Genomic DNA, 22,477 nt, shown 5'->3' with positions numbered 1-22,477 from the left:
TCCTCACTCAAAAGAAAAACTTTTGAAGCTGAAGCTGCTTCTTTTGCAGCTGTATCAGCCCTCGCATTACCTTTTGAAATTTTATCCTGTTTGGTATGAGCTACGCATTTACAAATAGCTACTTTCTGAGGTAACTGAATAGAGTCTAACAAATCTAAAATAAATTGTGCATGGTTAATTGGTTTACCAGTAGATGTTATCATTCCTCTATTTTTCCACTGCTACGCAAAAACATGTACAGTAGAAAAAGAATACTGACTGTCAGTAAAAATGTTTACTTTCTTACCTTTTGCTAAGGTACATGCCCTTGTCAAGGCAATTAATTCTGCTGCTTGTGCAGATAAGTTGTGTGGTAAATACTTTGCTTCTAAAATCTCGGTATCAGAAACTACTGCATACCCCACTAGATTCTGTCCTGTAGGACCCCTCCTGCACAAGCCGTCCACATAGTATGTCACCTCGGCATCATCCAAGGGAACATCTGTAAGATCTTTTCTAGGTAGTGTCTTTTGCTCAATCTCCTGCAGGCAGCAGTGTGGTTTGCCATCTGCAGGGGTTGGGAGCAAGGTTGATGGATTCAAAGTTGTGCATCGTTCAATTGTCATATGAGGTTGGCTCAGTAGTATAGTCATACAGGAAAGATGTCTAGCAGGAGAAAGATATGCTACTTTTTCTTGCAGTAAAATAATCGCGACTGCATGAGGCACTCTCAGTGTGAGAGGGTGGAACAATACTACCGAGGCTGAAGCCTGCACTGCCATTGCAGCTGCGACTACTGCATGTACACAGTGGTGCAAGGATTGCGCCACTGGGTCTAGCTGTGATGAATAGTAAGCTATGGGGCGCTGTTTGTCCCCATGTTGTTGTGTTAACACTGATGTTGTATAACCTTGCTTACAGTCTACAGTTTGGAAAAATCGCTTATGATAGTTGGTAATCCTAAAACTAAGGAAGAAGCTATCAGTTGTTTCAGTTTGCAGAAAGCTGATTCTGCTTCTGGTGTCCACTGTAACAAATCCTGTGCTGCCATCGGCTTTTTGAATATCAAATTAGTCAGCGGAGCAGACTCCAAAGCATAGTTTGGTATCCAACTCCGACAAAAGTTAGTAGTACCCAGGAAGGACATAATTTCCTTCTTGGTAGTTGGTCTAGGTGCTTGTAATATTGCTGTTTTTTTGTCTTCATTTAATATTCTGCCTTCTTTGGATATTACATATCCCAGGTATTTAACCTGTTTTTTCCAAAGTTGCAGTTTGTTTTTGTTTACCTTGTGTCCTTGAGTAGCTAAAAATTTTAATAATGCTATGGTATCCTCTCTGCATTCTTGCTGGGTGGGGGCTGCCAGCAGAATGTCGTCTACATAAAGTAAAATCTGACTACCTTTTGGTGGGATAAATCCCGCCAGGTTACTTGCCATTTCTTGTGCGAATATTGTTGGACTTTCACAATATCCCTGTGGTAGTCTCGTATACTTATACCGTTTCCCCTGAAATGTAAATGCAAACCAATGTTGGCTGTCTGGGTGTATCGGTATTAAATGCATTGCTAATATCTACCACAGAAAAATACTTTTGTTGAGGTTTTAAATCATTCAATAAAGTGTGTGGATCTGGCACCGTTGGTGCCCTGGGTATAACTGCGTCATTTACAGCTTGTAAATTTTGGACCATACGCCATTCCCCATTTGCTTTCTTAACAGGAAATACGGGTGTATTACATTGTGAATCAGGAGATTCTGTTAAGACTCCTTCCTTAAGTAAGGCTGCTATTATAGGTTTGATTCCTATTTCTGCATCCTTTCTTAAGGGATACTGTCTCTTTTGAGGTCTAAATGCTGATTTTGGCGTAATAGTAACTGGTCCTGCTGTACAAATAAGTCCTACATCTGATTTCCCTGTTGACCAGAGAGTCTCTGGTATGCCCCGTAAGGCTTTTTCCTCTTCCTCTAGTAAGAGTGCTAGTCAGCTATTCTCACTTGCCTGTGAGTGCACAGCTGGGTGTGTCTGTGTTATCCAGTTTAATTTCTGCCTTTGTTACTCCTTGTTCAGAGAGTTCTAACTCTGTCTGTTTTTCCCACCTTGTGACTTTTTCTCCTAGGTCTGCCCATTTCAAATTTCTATCTTTAGTTAAACTTACATGTGGTAATCGATTAGATTTTTAAAGTGCTAGGAATTCCTGGGGCAATGAACAGCTTACTACACTGTTTCCTTCTGTGTCCCAGTACAAATTTCGTAATACTAACCTATTAGCATGGTTTCTAAACAGTTCTTGCTCATATTCTTTATTAGGTCCTGGTCTGTTACAGTAATATAGAGTGCAATGCAACAAATGCTGTTTATCAGTGTCAAGGGAGGGGGATTTACTGATGGCTACGTTCATCAGTTTTTCGGTTACTGCCCCTGGACCAGTCGTAACTAAGTCCTGGCTGTACCAATAAAATGTTTCACCCTCCGGTCGCACTACAAAAGTATCCATTTGTCGCTGTGCTTCCATACCCTGCATAGTTGGAACTACGGCTATGCCAAATATTTGCATTAAGTCTCTGCCCAAGAGATTCACTGGGCATTTTGCAGAAACAATTTTGCTTTTCTGGGTCATCCCTGAAACAGGGTCAGTTATCGCTATGTTGTGGGAGAGTGACTCCCGATACAGCTGTCCATTAGCTGCTTTTACTAATATGTAGTCTAGCGATTCTGAATTTATTGGTAGTTTGGAAGGATGTATCAGGGTCCGTGAAGCCCCTGAGTCACACAGGAATTTGACTTCCCTCCCTTCTACCAGAAGTGTAACTTCCGGATTTGTGTCTGCAAAGTAGAGCTCTAAGCTCAATAATGCTAAGTCCAAAATTTTATTTTCTTCATTATCTATGAATTCATGTACATCCTCTATTTTTTCTGTCACATCCTCTACTCTTTCTACCACATTTGCATTTGTCTTTTCTTGTTCATTCCTATCTAGTGATTCTTGACTATCATATAGTCATTCCTCACCCTCCTTATTTTCTGTGGTTACCTTCCTATTTAGCCTGCAATTCCTTACCAAATGTCCCTTTTTCCCGCATTTGAAACATTCACCCCTTTTCTTTCTTTCTTCAAAGTCTTCTGATCGTTTGTCAGATTGTTTGTTTCCCTGGGTAATTTTCTTACCCTTCTTCCCAGTTTGTACTACAAAGACTTTTGACCCGTCTTCTACTGCAAATACTTGAGTTTTCTTTTTCTTTTTGCTATTAAAATGCCTTTTGGCATGTCTTGCATATTCAAGTAATGACTGTAATCTACTTGTACGATGATCTACCATGTGCTTTGTAATAAAGCTGCTAATGGCCGCAATACTGCCTTTTAAGAATGCATTCTTTAGCTGTTGCTCATATGGGGAATCATGTGTTTGATCTTCAGGTACCTGCATTCCACAATGGTTATTAAAACATTCTAATAATCTGGCATAATATCTATCACCTTCTTGTTGTATGTATTGATTAATGCATGTCCAATCAGCCCTAGGCTTCCATTGCTCAGAGATTCGGTCTGTCAGACCTTTCACTCTATTGTCCAATTCTGCATTACTATGTGGGAGTGGTCTAAGCTCTGCGTCACGGGGATTCCAGTTGCCACTGATCATGTGCCAGTCTGGACCTACAATTTGTCTAACTACTTTTTCTACTTCTCCATTCAAATGGTAACTTAACCTCATGCCGTGTAAATCTTCTAAGAATTTTCTAAAATTAACTTTTGGATGGGGAATTCCCTTTGTGGCTTTCCGGATGTCTTCTGGTGTCCCGGTATATATACTAGAAGAGTCGGATCCTGTCCTGCCTGTGGATTTGGTACTTTTATGAGTGGACATATCTCTTCCTCACTCATAGCTTGTGAATTTCTCTTTATTTCATATAATTCAGTATCCCCTCTCAAGTTGCGTGTTCGAGACCTGGTCTCAATAGGATCCCTGACAAACGGTTTTGATTTTGCAGGAACAGCTGGGTATAGTGGAGGTGGATCAGCTTGTCCACTCGCTTCATATTCTGGTAAAGGATGCGGAGGGGGCAGAGGAGGAGCTGTTGCTATTACCAAGTTATTGTCTTCTTTATCTAAGAACATTGCTTTTGAATTTTTAATCTTTTGTTCCCTGCGGTTTGCTTCCTCAAGCCACCTGTGTGCCTGAGGGACTCCTAATTGTCGTTGCTTTTTCAGCTGACCTTTCGCGTCTGTTTTAAGTTGTCTAACAAGTTTAATAAGTGAAGATTTATCTAAATTACCATCAAATTTGTATTTATCAACCCATTTTGTATAATACTTAACATTATGGGCACGCTGTAATTGTATATATTTCGCGTCTTCAGTTAGGGGCGGGTCTCGGGAACTTTTCGTGCACTGATTTCCCATGTTGCCTTAGCTAAGTTAGAAATTGTTACGTAACCCTTCTTATCATGTGGTACCACGATTTTACACCTTTTCACAGTTTATCTAGAATAACTGTCTACCTATTCTGTTTCCCTGATCTATGACAAGACAGCAATCTTTTTGTCCCTGATCTGCACATGCAAATCTCCCTGACAAAACAGTACTGTAACAAGTCCCTGATCTAAAACAGAAAAAAGGTAAATTCCTCCTTACCTGACCCTCCATGAGTTGATCCACCGGAACGTTGACTCATCCTCCAATCCCAGATCAGAAACAGTGGCTGGCCTCTTTCGAACGACAATTCAGTCGGAGGTCTTTCAAAACAGAAGAGCCGATGTGGCCACTTCTCCGTACGGGTACATGCCACCGGGCCCAATTCTGACCTGGCCTAGAGTGAGAGGCACTTTCCGGTCCGAAGGACCAAAACTGTCAAAGAAAAAATATACTTTAAAAATTATCAAAACACGGTAGGTTCAGGTTAAGGCACTTTAATCTTGCAGCAAGGAGACAAAAACGTGCTAATACAGAGTTTGCCTAACTAGAAACCGGAAATGCTTTCATTTTTATACACTTTCTAATAAGACATTGCCTACCAAGCTGACGTAGTGAATCACAAGTTTTGTCATCATCATTTAGTAATAATTGCTTTCACAATATTTTGCTTATTTATTAATTTTTGTGAGAAACTTTCTAAGGAAAACAACGTGGCCTTGGCTACCACCGGTTAGATATATGCAATGTTACCATTCAAGGTACTATGGCTAATTTGAGCACAAAGCAAGTAGTTAATTTCTCTAACAATCCTTTGTCTATATTATCTCTAAACTTCTGCAGCTGCACATGTTCTCATACTTCGAACAGAGTTGATTGTTTAAAATCATTACATTTACAGGATATAGCATTGTTCATTCATTCTCTCCTGACCTAGCAGATAACCACCTGCTTCTCAAGTACATTTTCAAAAGGCATAAACATGAATATTGCTGTGCTAGCAATTACTAGGTCAGAGGGCATCTTGCAAGTTTCAGAAAGCACACTGCAGTTTCAAAAAGCATTTTTTCAGTCTCATGTGAAACTCAACTATATATAAAACAGTGCATATAAAATAGAATGAAAAACATGTTAACTTATTTAGTTTCTAATTAGCATTTAAGCATACACACATTAATACATATTTTTCCTAACAAATGCATATTACAAATACTGGCATTTTGTTGAGGTGTTTTATCAGGATGTAGGTTTGGGTTACTTTTATTTTCTGGGTTGAGTAGTGAATTTATGGTGGCCAAAATTGTTTGGGTTTTTTTTTGTTGGCACTTGGAGGTTAGTATATTGGGGGTTTTTTTGTTGGCACTTGGAGGTTAGTATAAAAGTGTTTTTTGTCTGTAGTGACTTGTTTTTGTGCCTGAAGTTTTGTAGATTTGAGATGGTCTTGTATTCTTTCCAAGCTTTTTTCCTGTGTGACATTAGTTCTTTAGTTGGCTTTGTTAACCATGGGGCATGGCTGACTTCCCCTTCACTCTAAAAGAATTAAACTGTTAAGAATGTTAAGAAATGTACTACTGAAATGGGTTACAGCATCGTCAAAAGGTAGGGTCTGTAGGAGAGACCAGCCGATAAACTGTAAAATATTAAGAAAGGAGTGTTTGTTAAATTTAGGTAGATTACAGGTTGAAAATGTGGGAAGTATTTGAGTATGTGCTAGTAGATGATCATATAGGCTACTGGGGAGGGTGCCAGCTAAGGTAAATTTACTTGGGTCAGAGAGCAGATCCAATGTAATATGGAGCCATGGGTGTAATTTTTGTTACATCTAGTTGATGGTGTAATGAGCTGCGAGAATCCCGAGAGATTTATGTTGTTAGTTGGGAAATCTGATGTTTGGTTTTGCCAGTTTATATTAAAATCACCTAAGATAGTTTTATTGGAAATTGTAGTAGATATCCAGGATAGGACATGTTATAGTACAGAGATATTTTGGCCTGGGGGTATATATTACCACTTTGCACAGACATTTTGTATTCTTGACTTTTAAAAGGGTGATTAGTTTAGCATTACCAAATTATGGGATAGGATTTGTGTAAAAGTGAAATTGAGCTGGTTCGGTTAAAACAATGAAATACCACCAGCTATTTTGAGTTCCAGCTGTCCTAATTATGTTGCAACCGGGAAATAATGTTTCAGAACGTTTTATATTAGGTTTAAGCCACATTTCTGTGGCAGCAAGGACATCAGGAGTATGTTATGCCATCCAGGCTTGAAATGGAGCTGTTTTATTGCAGATACTTCTAAAGTTAATTGTAGTCATGTACACTTGAACCGTTGCTAGAATCCCTGAGGCCTTAGGTCACTGGGGGGACGCAAACATATGTTTTAGATAATTAAAAATGTTGGAATTTGCAAAAACTATTAATATGATTGCTTTGGGCACCAAAATAATTGCCAGTATCTGACTGAATCTGATTTTGTATCCTTAGGGTCTCTTACACTGTACCATTGGCAGCAACTTGCACAGCCAAATCTCAATAACATTCTGGACCCTCGACCTGGGGTCCTAACCAAAGGCTTCAGAATGCTACCAGATGATAACTTGTATCATCTTGATGATCTTGAAGAAGAGGAGGAAGAAGGAATCACATTTCAGGTTCGCAGTGTTAGTTCTCCTCCAGATGAGATCAATAAAACAGTGCCAAAGCCAGTGACTGACATCTTTCTGCCAGCAGTGAAACCTGCTTCCTCTGCTCCTGCACCACCCTCTGCTCCTGCACCACCCTCTGGTAAGGAAAAGTTTTTTATCTAGCAAGTCAGCTAGGTTCTCTAGGATTGCATTCAGGTCACATTATGGAACGTTGGATCAAGGAGAGTAAATTGAAAATGAATGAGCAGCCTTTTTGTATCATGTGGCATTGTTTTGTTGTGTAGATGTGCATGCCCTTGCCTTCTAGATATTTTGCATTGTGTAATTAAATTCATTTTATTCATTCAACTGTTTGCATTTGTTTACTGGGGATAACTCACTGACCCACTAAGAAGCTGATGTCCTTCAAGAATGCAACTGCAGTCATAACATGTGGGTTGTCCTGCCTCAGGCAGCCCTCGGTCGGCCGGATTCCAAAGTCTGGGTCCGGCGTCGGCTGATGTCGCATTTCTCTCCGACGTCAGAGCGGCTGGAGTATATAAGCATCAGCCATCATTTTCTTCAGTCTTTCTTGCCGCGCGGTGCCGAAGCAGAAGCAGTTCGCAAGTGCCGGTCGGTCAGCTCCTGTATTCTACGATACCGAAGTCATCAAAAAAGCTAAGTACCCCATTGGGGACCTTTTCTTGCCTCAGCCGATGTCAGAAATTACTGAAAAAGTTAACAATTGTCTTTTTTGTGGTAAACAAATACCTCATAAGGATTTCCACTCTTACTGCCTCCCTTGCCTGGGCCCAGACCACGACGTCTCGGCCTGTGTAGCCTGTGCTCGCTTCAACAAGCGCACTCTCAGGCGCCGGGCGGAGTTCGCTGAAGATTTTTTCGGCGATAAATTTGCTTACACCATGCCGTCGGCTCTTCCGACATCGCAAACTCCCAAAAAGCGAAAAGACCGGGACCGACATCCTCGGCCCGCGTCTACCACCGACTCCACACCAAAACCTAGCGCGAGTGCTCCAGTTCCCTCTGAGACGGTCTCTCCACCGCTCCGAACCGAAGACACCGCATTACCGACGACTCCGATTCCAGACATTACTCCGACGCCAGTTATAGACTTTCCTCCGGATACCGAAACCGAGGAAATGCCCAAGACCATTGCTGTAGACAAGGTCACTCCTGCACGTGGAGCTGCCAGGCCTCCTATGGCCATGTCTATTAAGGCCTACACTAGGGCTAAGGCAGCCAGCAAAACAAAGCATATTACTTCTAAATCCTTACCTCAGCCGACTCCGGAGACACAAATTATGTCCATGGCTGCTGATTTAATTTCCATGATTAGAGGTTCACAGGCCCATCCTGAGAGAGCATCCCAGCCTCCTCCTGATAAAAGGCCCCGGGTTGAACCCTCTGACCCTACTCCTTCAGATGAAGACTCTGAGGGCTCTGTCCAGGAAGAGCTCTTCCAGACCTATGAGGACTCTGATGCAGAAGATTCCATCCCTTCGGCCTCCCCTCCTGAGGATATTTCTTTTGGGGAAGTTCTGCACACCATGAGGGAACATTTCAAGTGGCAGGGTCAGGAATATTCTGATTCTAGGAAACGCCTTAGGACTTTCCTTAAGAAGCCTCAGCACAGGCCCTTAGCTATTCCTCTTGTACCTGATGTTCTGGATGATTTGTATTCTGACTCTAGTGCTACCCCTGATTCTCTTCCTCCTGCTCCAGCCAAGCCAGACAGGTATTACAGGGTCCCAGAAACTCATTCCCATTTATTCAGGGCCCATACTGCTGATTTGGAAACTATTTCACAGGGGCCTAAAGGAGTTTCAGCCTCCACCTCAAAAAATCCTTTGCCCTCCAACAGGGAAGCAAGGTCATTAGAGAGATGGGGCAAAAAGGTTTACACATCCACTACCTTATGTATGAGAGCTTTAAATTGCCTTTTTCATATGTTACAATATCAGGATTATCTCTTAGAAGATTTACAAAAAACATTAGCTTCTCCTGATCCTTTAGACAGGAAGACTTTGCAGGAAGCTGTACATAACACTCAGCAAGTAAGCAATCACTTCCTGCAGTGTGGATATGATGCACTGGAAGCTTCATGTAGGGCAGCTATGACAGGGGCAGTGATTCGTAGACATGCTTGGTTAAAAGATCAACGTCTACCAGATCATGTAAAAGCAAAACTTCTGGATGCTCCTTTGGAAAAGAACAAGCTCTTTGGTGCAAATGCTAAGGATGTGTTAAAGACCATCGAAGAAAAAGCAAAATCAGTTCAGACTGTGAAAGATTTCCTCCAGGTTCAACCCCCCAGATTCAGTAGGAATTGGCCTTCAAAAAACTGTCCTTTCCTAATCCAGAAAAGTTTCAAAGGGGTAAGAACAGACGTGGCCGAGGAAGAGGCCAATACAGAGGCCCTTACAGGGGACGACAATGGCAGCCAGGAAACCAAAGAAGTGACGCAGGGGTTTCACCTGCCCAACAACCACAAACTCAATGACTTTCCTCTACTACCGCCTACCAGGGAACAACTAGAAGCTCCCTTGGGCGGGAAATTATCTCTGTTTGCAGAAAACTGGCACAGACTGACAAAGGACAAATGGATTTTGGACATTATAGACCGAGGGTACAGGTTTCATTTTCATACCTTACCAAGAAAACAAGGCATGCCAAACCTACCACAAAATCAAAGGGCAGAGGCTATCAAGCAAATCGCTCTGCTGACTCGAATGAAAGCAATAGAAAGAGTTCCACAACAAGAACAAGAACAGGGGTTTTACTCAAGACTGTTCCTTGTTCCAAGAAAATAATCTCAATGGAGACCAATACTGGACTTGTCCGCATTAAACACCTTTCTCATAGTACCAAAGTTCAAAATGCTGACTCTACAGCAACTCCTTCCCATGCTGGGCAAGGAGTCATGGCTGATTACTCTGGACCTCAAAGAGGCATACCTGCATGTCCCTATCAGACACAGCTGCAGAAGATACCTCAGATTTCTTGCAGGACCAGAGCATTATCAATTCTCAGCATTGCCATTTGGCTTATCTACTGCGCCCAGAGTATTTACAAAATGCCTGGCTTCAGTAATTGCTCATTGCAGGCTCCAGGGTATACAAATCTACCCGTACCTGGATGACTGCCTCATACAAGGGGACGACAAATTGATGCTGACAAAAAACCTGGATTATGTCATACGATTACTCCAAGCTCTGGGATACACAGTCAACTTCCAAAAGTCAAGACTGCAGCCATCCCAGCAAATAATCTTCTTAGGAGCCAAACTAGACACAGCCTCTCAGATGGCTTACCTGACAGAAGACAAGCAAGAGAAGTTAACTCATTACTTTAAAGGTTTAGCAAAACTCACCCAGATGACTGCAAGGAGATTCCTACAGGCCCTGGGTTACATGGCATCCTGCATTCTGCATTCTACTGGTTCCATTAGCAAAACTACACATGAGAAAGCTTCAATGGTACCTAAAAAGCATTTGGTCTCAACACAGCAACAACTTGGAGACAATCATACCACTCATTCCATGCCTACAAAAGGAATTCCTATGGTGGGCCTCGGTGAGCCAGGAAAACACAGGTATGTCATTCAAAAAACCACAGATAACACAGACCATGACTACAGACGCCTCAGACCTTGGATGGGGGGCGCACATGGAAGGCAGGTGTATACAAGGGCAATGGTCTCCAAAGGAAACACATCTGCATATAAACCAAAAGGAAATGCTGGCAGTAATGCATGCCATCGAGGCTTTTCAACACCAACTCCAGCAAGGCCATTTAATGATACGGACAGACAACATCACTGTGATGTGGTACATAAACAAGCAGGGGGGCACCCACTCTTACCCCCTTTGCAGACTGACAATGCAGCTTTGGGAGAAATCACTGAGCCTAAACATCCAGTTGCAATCCCAGTTTGTTCCAGGAAAAGACAATGTGTTGGCGGACAGCCTAAGCAGGAATTTCACAGATCCACACGAGTGGCGGTTACATCCGAAGGCCTTCAGACAACTCACTTCGACATGGGGCAAGCCAGAAGTGGACCTATTTGCCTCTCACCTCAACCATCTTCTACCAAAATTTTGTACAAGGATATACCATCCAAAAGCTTGGAAAATAGATGCCCTCTCATTCAACTGGAACTCCCTAGCAATCTATGCATTCCCACCTCTGCCACTGATGACCTCAGTATTACTAAAGATCAAAGCAGAGAAGCCCAAGGGAATCCTAATAGCGCCGGATTGGCCAAGACAACACTGGTACCCACTACTACGGAGCATATGTCACACCAGGAGGTGGGCCCTCCCTCAGTGGCCTCTACTTTTGACTCAACACAATTTCGAAACACTGCATCCAAACCTTCAGACACTGCAGCTAACAGCCTGGGAGATCCCATAAATAACTTCAGCTTATCTCTCTCCAAGGAAGTTCAGCGGATACTAACAGAGGCTCGAAGACCATCCACCAGAAAGGTTTACTTAGCAAAGTGGAAAAGATTCAGCAATTGGAATACCAGCAAGGGACATGATGCATCATTGCTGAACATCCCACTTATCTTGGAATATTTGGCAGATATGTTAAAGAACGGCTTCTCATATTCTTCCATAAAGATACATGCATCTGCTGTTTCAGCTAGATACAACACTGATCCTCCTGTTTTCTCTCACCCCTTACTAAGACAATTCCTCAGGGGAATCAAGAACATCAAGCCACCACGAAAGGCCCCAGTGCCAGCCTGGGACCTCAATTTTGTCTTAGAAAAACTGACTCTACCTCCTTTTGAGCCAGCAGCTTCAGTTGACTTGCAATTTCTCTCATGGAAGACAGCTTTCCTGTTGGCAATTACCTCAGCAAGAAGGGTTTCGGAGCTACAGGCCCTAATGGCAATACCACCCTTTTATTATTTTCCACATAGACAGGGTTTCATTGAGGACCAACCCTACTTTTATGCCAAAGGTGGTATCTAGGGTTTCTCTAAATCAAGCCATTCATCTGCCTGCTTTCTTCCCCAATCCTGAGAATAAGGGGGAAAGACTTTTGCATACCTTGGACATTCACAGACAACTTCGATACTACCTGGACAGAACCAAGGCCAGTAGGAAGTCTGAACAACTTTTTGTAGCTTACGCCCCTGCAGTCCAAGGAAAAGCAATTTCAAAACAGACTATTTCTAAATGGATTGGACATTGCATCAGATTCTGTTATTCCTTTCACGGAAAGACTGTTCCAGCCAATGTCAGACCACACTCCACCAGAGCTACCGCCACCTCTACAGCCTTTTTAAGAGGGGTGCCTACCAAGGACATTCTAGAAGCTGCTACATGGAGCTCCGTGCATACATTCTCCAAACACTACAATCTCCCTCTATATTCCAGATCCAGAGCAGGCTTTGCTTCGGCAGTCCTGCAGGGTTTGATTGCCACACCTTCTCTTTCCTAGAGCATACCTCCTCCCCCAGCTAAGCTATGGTATTCTACCCACATGTTATGACTGCAGTTGCATTCTTGAAGGACATAGTACAGTTTTGTACCTACCATAAATGTAGATGTCCGATAGACATGCAACTGCAGTCATTTTCCCTCCCTCCATACCCCTCTATGCCTAGGGTCCACTCCTATCCCTGTTACTCTTAGCTGGGGATATCTGTTATGGTGTATTTGTTTTATTGCTCATTTATTTGTTGGAATCCTGTTTTTGTCTTCCAATTTGATTACAGCCTTCCTTGGAGGGCACCTGGCATCTGGGGCAAGAAACACTGAAGAAAATGGCGTCGGCTGATGCTTATATACTCCAGCCGCTCTGACGTCGGAGAGAAATGCGACATCAGCCGACGTCAGACCCAGACTTTGGAATCCGGCCGACCGAGGGCTGCCTGAGGCAGGACAACCCACATGTTATGACTGCAGTTGCATGTCTATCGGACATCTACATTTATGGTAGGTACAAAACTGTACTTTTCAGCCACAGCTCAGGATCCATGATGAACAGCAAATGATTTTGTTTGGCAAAATGTTCTGCAACTACATGGTTTATTTTGATGTTTGTTCCCACTTAAAACTTTTTTGTCTTCAGGCTTAGTCGTATTATAGTTGCTACATGACTCTATAGAGTGCATGTCTGAGGTACAAAAGGATACATCGCATATTTCATCCCAGTTCAAAACAAATTATGATTTATTTCCCCAGGTAGTAGGTCAGCCTCCCGCCAATATATTGGGACAGTGCTTTTAATTAAGAATGACACCATTCTCTGTGCTACAGTTACAGTCAGAAGGGACTTCTCTTTGGATGCAGGCCCAAACTGAGCATTAGTCCAAATTAGGCTTTGCTGTTGTAACAAAATAAACGCTGTCATCTGCATTTCCCCTACTCCTTCCATAACCTTAATGGAAACCACATTAAACTGTATTTTTGTTCTCCCAGCTTCATAAACTGGTAATAACTGGTAGTCTTATTCTTGACTGGACTGACTCCAACAAGACCCAACTAAAGAGGCTTTCTTAACTTGTCTTTGAAGACATCAGACACGGCCCTATAAACAGTACAGGGTAAAATGTATTCCCTAATTGAACTCAGCTGGTAAGAGGAACAATGTCAGACAGCTAATTAAGGTAAGAAGGAATGGATAAATGGCCCCCTCTTACTTTGTCTAATTTACAAGATACCAGCCAGTGAAACACTAGAATGTGCAGTGATAGAGGAAAAGTTGAGTACTGCAAAAAGCTCCAAACCAAATAGCTAGGTAATTTTGGAATGCAGTAAAACATTTGGGCTCATCTAACATTTTCCCCCAAAACTTATAATAGTCATAATCTGCCAAGAATAATACAAAACCAAGGAAGAACAGACAAACTGCAGCAAACAAAGTAGTGAAAAAATAAAAACTCAGTTTGTCCACCGAGGCTTGAGGCATAAAAAGTCCAATGAATAGTATAAAACACAGGTTTATTTAAAATTCGGATTAGCACTTTCACAGATGTGCTTCCTCAGATCCTAACATACCATCTTTACAAAATTCACTTAACTTATTTAAAAACAAGAACCACCAATCAAGCAACAGTTCATATCAATGAATTAACGACTTAGCTTTTAGGGCTGGTTTTAAAGGTATAGTGTAGTTTAAACCTGGGGGTTTGTGTGCCTGCATAGTGGCTATCCACTTCATTAAGAACTGTGTTTTATTACTGTCTCCTCCCCTAACATTATGCTTAATCAAACCAATCACAGTAAACTTAAAGGAATGACCATCATTAATTTTAGTATGTTTATATAGTGCACTAAGGCAATTTTTCTTTCTGTCGTCACCTTAAATGCTGTAAAACTCATTCTTTTAATTTCTGATTGGTCTTCCCTATATAAGACGCTGGACAGTCTACAGAATTAGCTAGATATACTAAATTTTCAGTCTTGCAATCGGCGTGCAAATTAAAAATAAAGTTCCTTGGTGTAGTTGGATGAATAAATAAATTGTTGCAAGACATACTGACCAAAATATTCCAACAGGAGATAAATCAGGAGTACAGGTGGTTCATTTTTAGATCTAAAACTGCGTTGATACTGTAGACCATTCAGTGCTAATCAAACTATCGGTCTTAAGACTGTTGTACATGTACCAGAGCTTCAGTGGTTTTGGAGCTACCTTGCCATTTAAATTATCAGGAGACAGTGTCCTGATAGCTGCTCTTTAACAGGCACTGTTGACACAGAAGTGCTTTAGGGGTCAGTTCTAGGACCCTTTTTCTTTTCCCTATTCATTAATGCTCTGACATGGAAGCTGCCAGAAGCAAAGTGTATTATCATACATGCTGCTGACATTGTTATGATTAATGCTAGTAAGACTCTAACGAACTTAACAGTGACCTAGAAGATCTGAAAGCATGAAACTTTCACACAAACAACTTAACTGTTAATACTCAAACTGCTGTATTTTGATTCACCGGGAAATCAGTTACCTGGAAGCAAGCATCAAAGGAATCTTGACCTCTCTTTTGATCAAAACCTGTTTTTTAATGTCAGTACTGAGTCACAGTTCAACAGAGTTCTTCCTCAGTTGAATGTTTCACAGAATTTCTAATCTACTCGTTAAAAGCCAGGCGAGATACAGCTGTAACCATTCATCCCCCTAGGAACAGAACACAAGCTGCTTGTTATTGCCCTTTGCTCCTTTCAGAATGCTATTATACTTTAAACTGTTGAGAACAAAGTTCTCAGATTCATTAACCTTGCTAACAACAGAGCATTGCTGCTTTACTGTAAATAAAAACAACTGGCTCCCTGTCTCTGCTAGGGCCACATTTGTTTTCCACACTCGCTTATAAAATTCTCACTGAAGGGTACTGATGTTTTTCGTGTTTCACTGTTGCAGTCATTACATTTGGGTTATCTGCTTGCAGGTAGCCCTCAGTTGGCCTTATTAACAAAGTCTTGGGTCCTGCGTCGGTTGCTGTCCCTTCTTCCATGACGTCAGGTCATCAGGGGTATAAAACATGCAGCCAACGTCATTACATCAGTCTTTCTTGCCGTGCGGTGCCCGAAGCAGAAGCAGTTTGCAAGTGCTGGTCAGCCGACTCCTGAAATTTTTGATTTTGAGTTTCAGAACCGAAGTCTTCAACTAAAGCTAAGTACCCCATTGGGGAAACTTTTTCTTGCTCCTTTCCGATGTCAGTAAAAGTTAATAATTGCATTACTTGTGGAAAGCAAATATCTCATAAAGATTTTCATTCGTACTGTATTCCTTGCCTAGGCCCTGACCACTACGTACCTTGCTGTCGGTTTTGTGCTTTATTTAATCCATGCACTATCAGTCGTCGGTATATTTTTGCCTCTAAATATTTCGGTTCTTGGTTTAATTATCCAGAAATGTCATCGGTTAGCCATCCGACTACCGGGATTCCGAAAAAACGCAAAGATAAAGACAGAGACAGGCCACCGAGGTCCAAAACTGCCGACGACGCTTCTCCTAAGCCAGTCACCAGTTCGCCGGTACTCATTGAGGTGCTTTCGCAGCCCCTGCTACCTGCTACTTCTGATTCGCAGGCCTCTACTGAGATCCATTTAGAGTCCGAGATGCTTCAACTGTGGAACACGCGGATGTCTCTACCTTGGATGGGTCCTGAGCCGCTGTGCAGGCACCGGCTTCTGAGGGTGTATTCAGGCCTACGGACTTGCATACCGATGCCCGGCCTCAAAAACTCTTCTGATGATCTGGATTTGCCCTTACCTACTTATGGGGATTCTGATGCAGAGAACTCTATTCCCTGTGCTTCCCCTCCACTGGGAAAGCCAGGACTTTTCTGATTCAAAAAAGAGACTTTGGGATTTCCTTCTCCTACCTCAGCATAGGCCTTTAGCTATTCCTCCTGTTCTCGACATTGTTGATGATGCTTTCTCGGAATCTAGTTTGGCCCCGGATTCCCTGCCTCCTGCTCCCAGAAAACCTGACAGATACTACAGGGTCCCTGAGTCCCACAAGTTCCTTTTCAAAAATCCTATTGCAGATCCAGAGACTATTTCCCAGGGGCCCAAGGGGTTTAAGGCTTCTACTGCTAAAAATCCTACCCTTTCTGTTAGAGACTCCAGGTCGCTGGATAGATGGGGTAAGAAGGTTTACACTTTTGCAACCTTGGCCATTAGGAATTTAAACTGCCAGTTTCATATGTTAAAATATCAGCAACATGTTATTGGACTGCTTAAACAGAAAATGATGTTGCTATCTGACTGTGTGGAAAATAGAGTTACAGGATTTAATGCATTCTGCCGAACAAGTTGGAAAACATACTTTGTAATGTGATTTTGATTCATTAGAGGCCTCTTGCCGGGCTGCTGTTACTGGGTCTGTAATCAGAAAACATGCTTGGCTTAAGGAGCAATTTTTGCCTGATCATGTTAAAGCTAAATTGTTGGATGCTCCTTTAAATCAGGACCGCCTGTTTGGCAACAAGGCTGAGGAAGTTCTTAAAAAGATGGAAGATAAAGCTAAATCTATGCAAACTGTTAGATTTAGTAGGCACTGTCCCTCTAAGAATTGGTCCTTTCTAGCCCCTTCCAGGTCTTCTCAAGCCAAACCCAGACGCAGCAAAAAAAAAAACAGGTTTCAGTCCCATGGGACTCGCCTCCACTTCCAAGTCTGGGCATAATAAGACTCCCCACTATGGTAAACTGTCTCAATGACTTCCTTTTAAAATTTCCAAGCACTTATCAACTGACTGCCCCTTTGGGGGGAAAGATTGCAAAGAATTTGGAACTCATTACCCAGGACAAATGGGTTTTAAATATAGTGTCCCAGGGATACAGATTTCACTTCCACACGTTGCCAACACCAAGTGGGTGGCTGGACCTACCCCCAAATCAGTGGGCAGAAGCCCAAAAACAAGTACTTTATCTCTTAAGCATGGGGGCTATTCAACTGGTACCAGAAGAGGAAAAGGGACAAGGTTTCTACTTGAGAATTTTCCTGGTACCCAGAAAAGACAATTCATGGCGTCCTATCCTGGACCTGTCTAAACACCTTTTTGGAGATTACAGAATTCAAGATGCTGACTCTTCGCCAATTACTTCCTATTGTAGGCAAAGATGCCTGGTTGGCAACACTAGATTTAAAAGAAGCATACCTACACATCCCAGTCAGGGAATCTTGCAGAAGATACCTATGCTTCAAAGCAGGCTACACACGCTATCAGTTCTCTGCACTGCCCTTTGGCTTATCTACTGCTCCCAGGGTATTTACAAAGTGCCTAGCTCCAGTTATTGCATTTTGCAGGCAAAGAAATATTCAAATATACCCATACTTGGACGAATGTCTAATTCAGGCAGAAAGCCAGGACTTGCTTTTGAATCATCTGGCCTTTGTAAAAAGGGTTCTAACTTGTCTGGAGTACGCCATAAATGAAAAGAAATCACACCTGGTACCCTGAAAACAAATTATATTCCTGGGAGCAAGCTTGAATACAACTTCCCAGATGGCTTACCTCACGCCAGAAAAGCAAATTCATTTGACAACCTGCTTCAAACAAGTGGCCACAAAAACCTTGCTGTCTGCAAGACACATACTGCAAGCCTTGGGGTTCATGGCCTCTTGCATTCTTCTAATTCCATATGCAAGACTGCATATGAGGAAATTACAGTGGTATCTAAAAAGCCTATAGTGTCAACATTCTCTAGACCTAGAAACAATGATTCCTATCATACCTTGCCTTCTCCTAGAGTTCCTTTGGTGGGCAGAGGCCTGCCAACAAAACAAGGGACTACCTTTCAAACCACCGCCTGCCGCCCAAACCCTACCAGTTGCATCAGACTATGCATGGGGGGCTCACCTGACAGGGAAGTGCATTCAGGGCAAATGGAACCCAAGTCAAATGCACCTGCATATCAATCAAAAAGAAATGTTAGCTGTACAGAATGCCCTGACAGCCTTCAAGGACCACATTCTTCCAGGACAACTAATGATAAAAATGGACAACACCACTGTTATGTGGTACATAAACAAGCAGGGGGGTACACATTCTTACCCCCTTTGCAGACTAGCCATGGCATTGTGGAACACACCCTTGAGCTACCAAGTGCACCTACAAGCTCAGTTCCACCTACAAGCTCAGTTCCTGCCAGGAAAATTAAATACACTGCCAGACGGCCTAAGCAGAAACTTCATGGACCCACACGAGTGGAAACTGGAAACAAGGATTTTCAACATGTTGGCAAGCAAATGGGGGAGCCCAGATATAGACCTGTTTGCCTCTCCCCAGAACTACCAATTGAACACATTTTGCACAAAGACTCCCCACAAACAAGCCTGGAAAGTGGATGCTCTGCCCTTCAGCTGGAAAAACTTATCAGTCTGTACCTTCCCCCCTCTGCCTCTGCTCTCCAAAGTACTACTAAAAATCAAACAGGACAAACCAAGGATGATTTTGAATGCTCCAGACTGGCCGCGCCAACATTGGTACCCCCTCCTGCCCATTGTGTCGCGATTATCTCCATGGCACCTGCATCAGACTCCTTCCCTGCTGTCTCAGCAGGAGAACCAGATTTTGCACCCTCAGCTTCCAACACTGAACCTTGCAGCCTGGCTAATCTCTCCTTTGCCATCCCTCAGCAAACCTATGATGGATATCATTTTAGAGGCAAGGAGGCTTAGTACTAGATAATCTTATGCTGAAAAATAGAAAAGATTCTGTGTCTGGAACCAATCTCAAGGCATGAGCACAGCAGCGCCCAATTTACCTCAGATTTTACAATACTTAACTGAGATGCTTCACAAGGACCTGTTTTTTTCCCTCCGTTAAAATCCACACCTCAGCCATTTCAGCTCATTATAACACAGAATCTCCCCTCTTCTCTCATCCGCTGCTCAAGCAGTTCCTCAGAGGGGCCACAAATTTGAGACCACCCAGAAGAACTCCAACCCCAGCCTGGGACCTTAACTTTGTCTTGGAGAAACTCACTCTTCCTCCTTTCGAGCCAGCTGCTACTGCAGACTTAAAATTTCTTTATTGGAAAACAGCTTTCCTTTTAGCAGTCACTTCAGCTAGAAGGGTATCTGAATTACAGACACTTCTGGCAGTGGAGTCTTTCATCATCTTTCATGCGGACAGGGTGTCCCTCAGAACCAATCCATCCTTAATGCCCAAGGTGGTATCCAGTGTGGCTCTTAATCAGTCCATTCATTTGCCAACCTTCTTTCCCAATCCACAGAGTAAAGGGGAACCGATACTGCATTCCTTAGATGTGCACAGACAACTTAGATTCTACTTGGACAGGACTAAACCTCAAAGGAAATCTGAACAACTGCTGGTGGCATTTGCTGCAGGAGCGGAGGCGAAGGCTATTTCAAACCAAACCATTTCTAAATGGATAAACCATTGCATTCATTTCTTATACAAGCACCATGGAAACCTATCCCCAGGGGATCAGATCTCACTCCACCAGGGCTGCATCTACCTCTACAGCTTTTCTCTGAGGCATCCCTATCAGGGACAGCCTAGAAACTGCTACCTGGAGTTCTATGCATGCTTTCACCAAGCATTATCATTTGCCAATTTTTTCTAAATCCAGAGCTGGCTTTGCCACTGCAGTCTTGCAGGGCCTTATAGTGGGCCCTAATGCTGTCTAAATTCCTCCTCCCAACCATAGCTTTGGGAATCTGCCCAAATGTAATGACTGCAACAGTGAAACACGAAGAACATAGTACAGTTGTGTACACTTACTATAAATTTAGATGTTCAAGTGTATTCACTGTTGCAGTCCTGGTTACCCACCCTCCAGGCCCCGTTCTTCTTTTGGCTATACCTCTACTTTCCTTTACTATGCTTAAAAGCCTTTTTGGTGTGTTTGCTTTTTTGTTGGAGGTATATCTTTGTGCTTTTATGTTTAATTGCTTCCCATTAGGGGGGGCACCTGACATCTGGTGCAAGAAAAACTGATGTAATGGCGTCGGCTGCACGTTTTATACCCCTGTGCGACCTGATGTCATGGAAGAAGGGACAGCAACCGACGCAGGATCCAAGACACTGTTAATCAGGCCAACTGAGGGCTACCTGCAAGCAAATTACCCAAATGTAATGACTGCAACAGTGAATACACTCGAACATCTACATTTATGGTAAGTGTACACAACTGTACTTTCTCATCTGCTAGCCAATAGAGAACAAAGTTACCCCCTCAGTAATTCTTGATTATATAACTTCTATGGCCTTCTTTTACGCTACTGTCTTGGTAATAGGCATTCTTCAGGATTGCTCTGGCTGCCTGGGATAACATTTCCTGAACTATAAGAAAATCTGAGTGACCTCAAGAAGTCTATCAAACAGTGTCTTTGTAAAGAAAGCAGATGTAACTGTTTTAGAAACAGCTGCCTTATTTCTGCCAAATTAGCTAAATATCACAAACAGCATCTTTTTAAAGAAAACAAATATCACTGCTTTAGAGGCACTGACTGTTTTTTGCCTGGTGGGAGTAAACCTGGTCTTACCCTCTCTCCATACTTCTGTTGTAGGCAGTAGAGTGAGGACCTACTTTATTGTAGTTGTGTGAAGTTATTTGTCTATCTGCTACATGTCTCACTTCACTGCAAAGAGCTCAGCAGCATGTGTTGTCATCTTTCTTCAGCATTTCCCCCTCTGCAGACTGGGGTGTGTGCATTTATTGTATAGATGTCCTTCTGTATCACTGTTGCAGTGTTCTTTGCAATAGGGATCCCCTGCCTAGAGCAGCCCGACATCCAACCAGTGTACCAAAGCCTTTAGGTTGTAATGGGTACAACATACATCACACATATGCTGTATGCACTCGGCGTAGGTCATAAAGGTGACGTCCTGACATACCATCCTCAGAACTTCTTTGCTGCCAGTCCAAATGCCATCTTCGATCGTCGGTCTGAACGCTCGTTTGTCTCTTCTCCCTCAAAGATAAAAAGAGTGGTACAAGGACTCATCCTGCTAAGGCTACCCAAACCCCTTTAGCTCAGACACCTCCTTTTCCAGATAAACCAGGTGTTGTCCAACTATCTTTTCCCTGTTCCTCTGTTATATTCTATTCTCTGTTCACCTTTCCCTCTCCCTTTCTGTTTGGTTAAAGATCACCCAAGATTCTCGGGTTCTTTCCATCCATAATTCGCCAGGAGTATTACATCATTTGGAAGTCTTATATACTTTTATTTTGGAAAAGGTGACTGGCTTCTTTTGAACCTGCTGCTTCAGCTTTCTTTCAACATTGTTCTTGGAAGACTGTTATTTTGGCTCTTTTTGCCATATGGGTGTCTGAACTGCAAGCCCTTATGGCTGTCCCTCCTTTTTTGGTCTTTCATAAGGATAAGGTGCCTCTTTGTACTAATCCTTCTTTTATGCCCAAGGTGGTTAATGAGTTGTCTCTTAAAAAGTCTGTTCAGTTGCCCACTTTTTTTCCTTTTCCGCAATCTGCTAGTGGGAAGGTTCTTCACACCTTGGATTTGCATGGACACCTCAGATGTTTAGACAAAACTAAAGCCATTCATAAATCTGAACACCTTTTTGTTTTCTTTCATCCCACTTCTTTAGGTTTGGCTGTTTCCAAGCAAACCATTTTTTCTTGGCTATGTACAGCATTTTCTTTTGTTATCCCTTTCATGGGAAGAGCCATTCTTCTTCTGTTAAGGCTTTCTACTAAGCCTATAGCCTCTTCTGGGGCTTTTTTCAAGGGCTTGGATACTAATTTTATCCTTGAGACAGTTATGTGGACTTCTGTGCATACATTTACCAGGCACTATAAGTTGGATGTGATTTCTAGGACTAGAGCTGGTTATCTCAGAGCCATTGTTTATGGCTTTCTAGAAGGCTCTGTGGCCATTCCTCCTCCCAGAATTCTTTCTGAGCTACTGTACTCTCCCTATTGTAAAGAATGCTGCAACAGTGATCTGGAAGTACATAGTGCAGTTGTGTAAAATCTTACCAGAACAG

General features: G+C 42.6%; 1 protein-coding gene across 1 annotated transcript in view; it reads left to right on the top strand.

The window, feature by feature from the left end:
- TRAK2 (trafficking kinesin protein 2) overlaps positions 1-22,477 on the top strand; it is a gene marked incomplete in the record, with an annotated part of 1,082,163 nt that overhangs the window by 971,070 nt on the left and 88,616 nt on the right. The window contains 1 exon segment of the mRNA XM_044060504.1: positions 6,875-7,174. Coding sequence (XP_043916439.1) covers positions 6,875-7,174 — 300 coding nt within the window.

This window comes from Protopterus annectens, chromosome 2.part0 (assembly GCF_019279795.1).
Source record: "Protopterus annectens isolate FY-2018-M chromosome 2.part0, PAN1.0, whole genome shotgun sequence".
Taxonomy (NCBI): domain Eukaryota; kingdom Metazoa; phylum Chordata; order Ceratodontiformes; family Protopteridae; genus Protopterus; species Protopterus annectens.
This window is presented reverse-complemented; position numbering and strand designations above follow the sequence as displayed.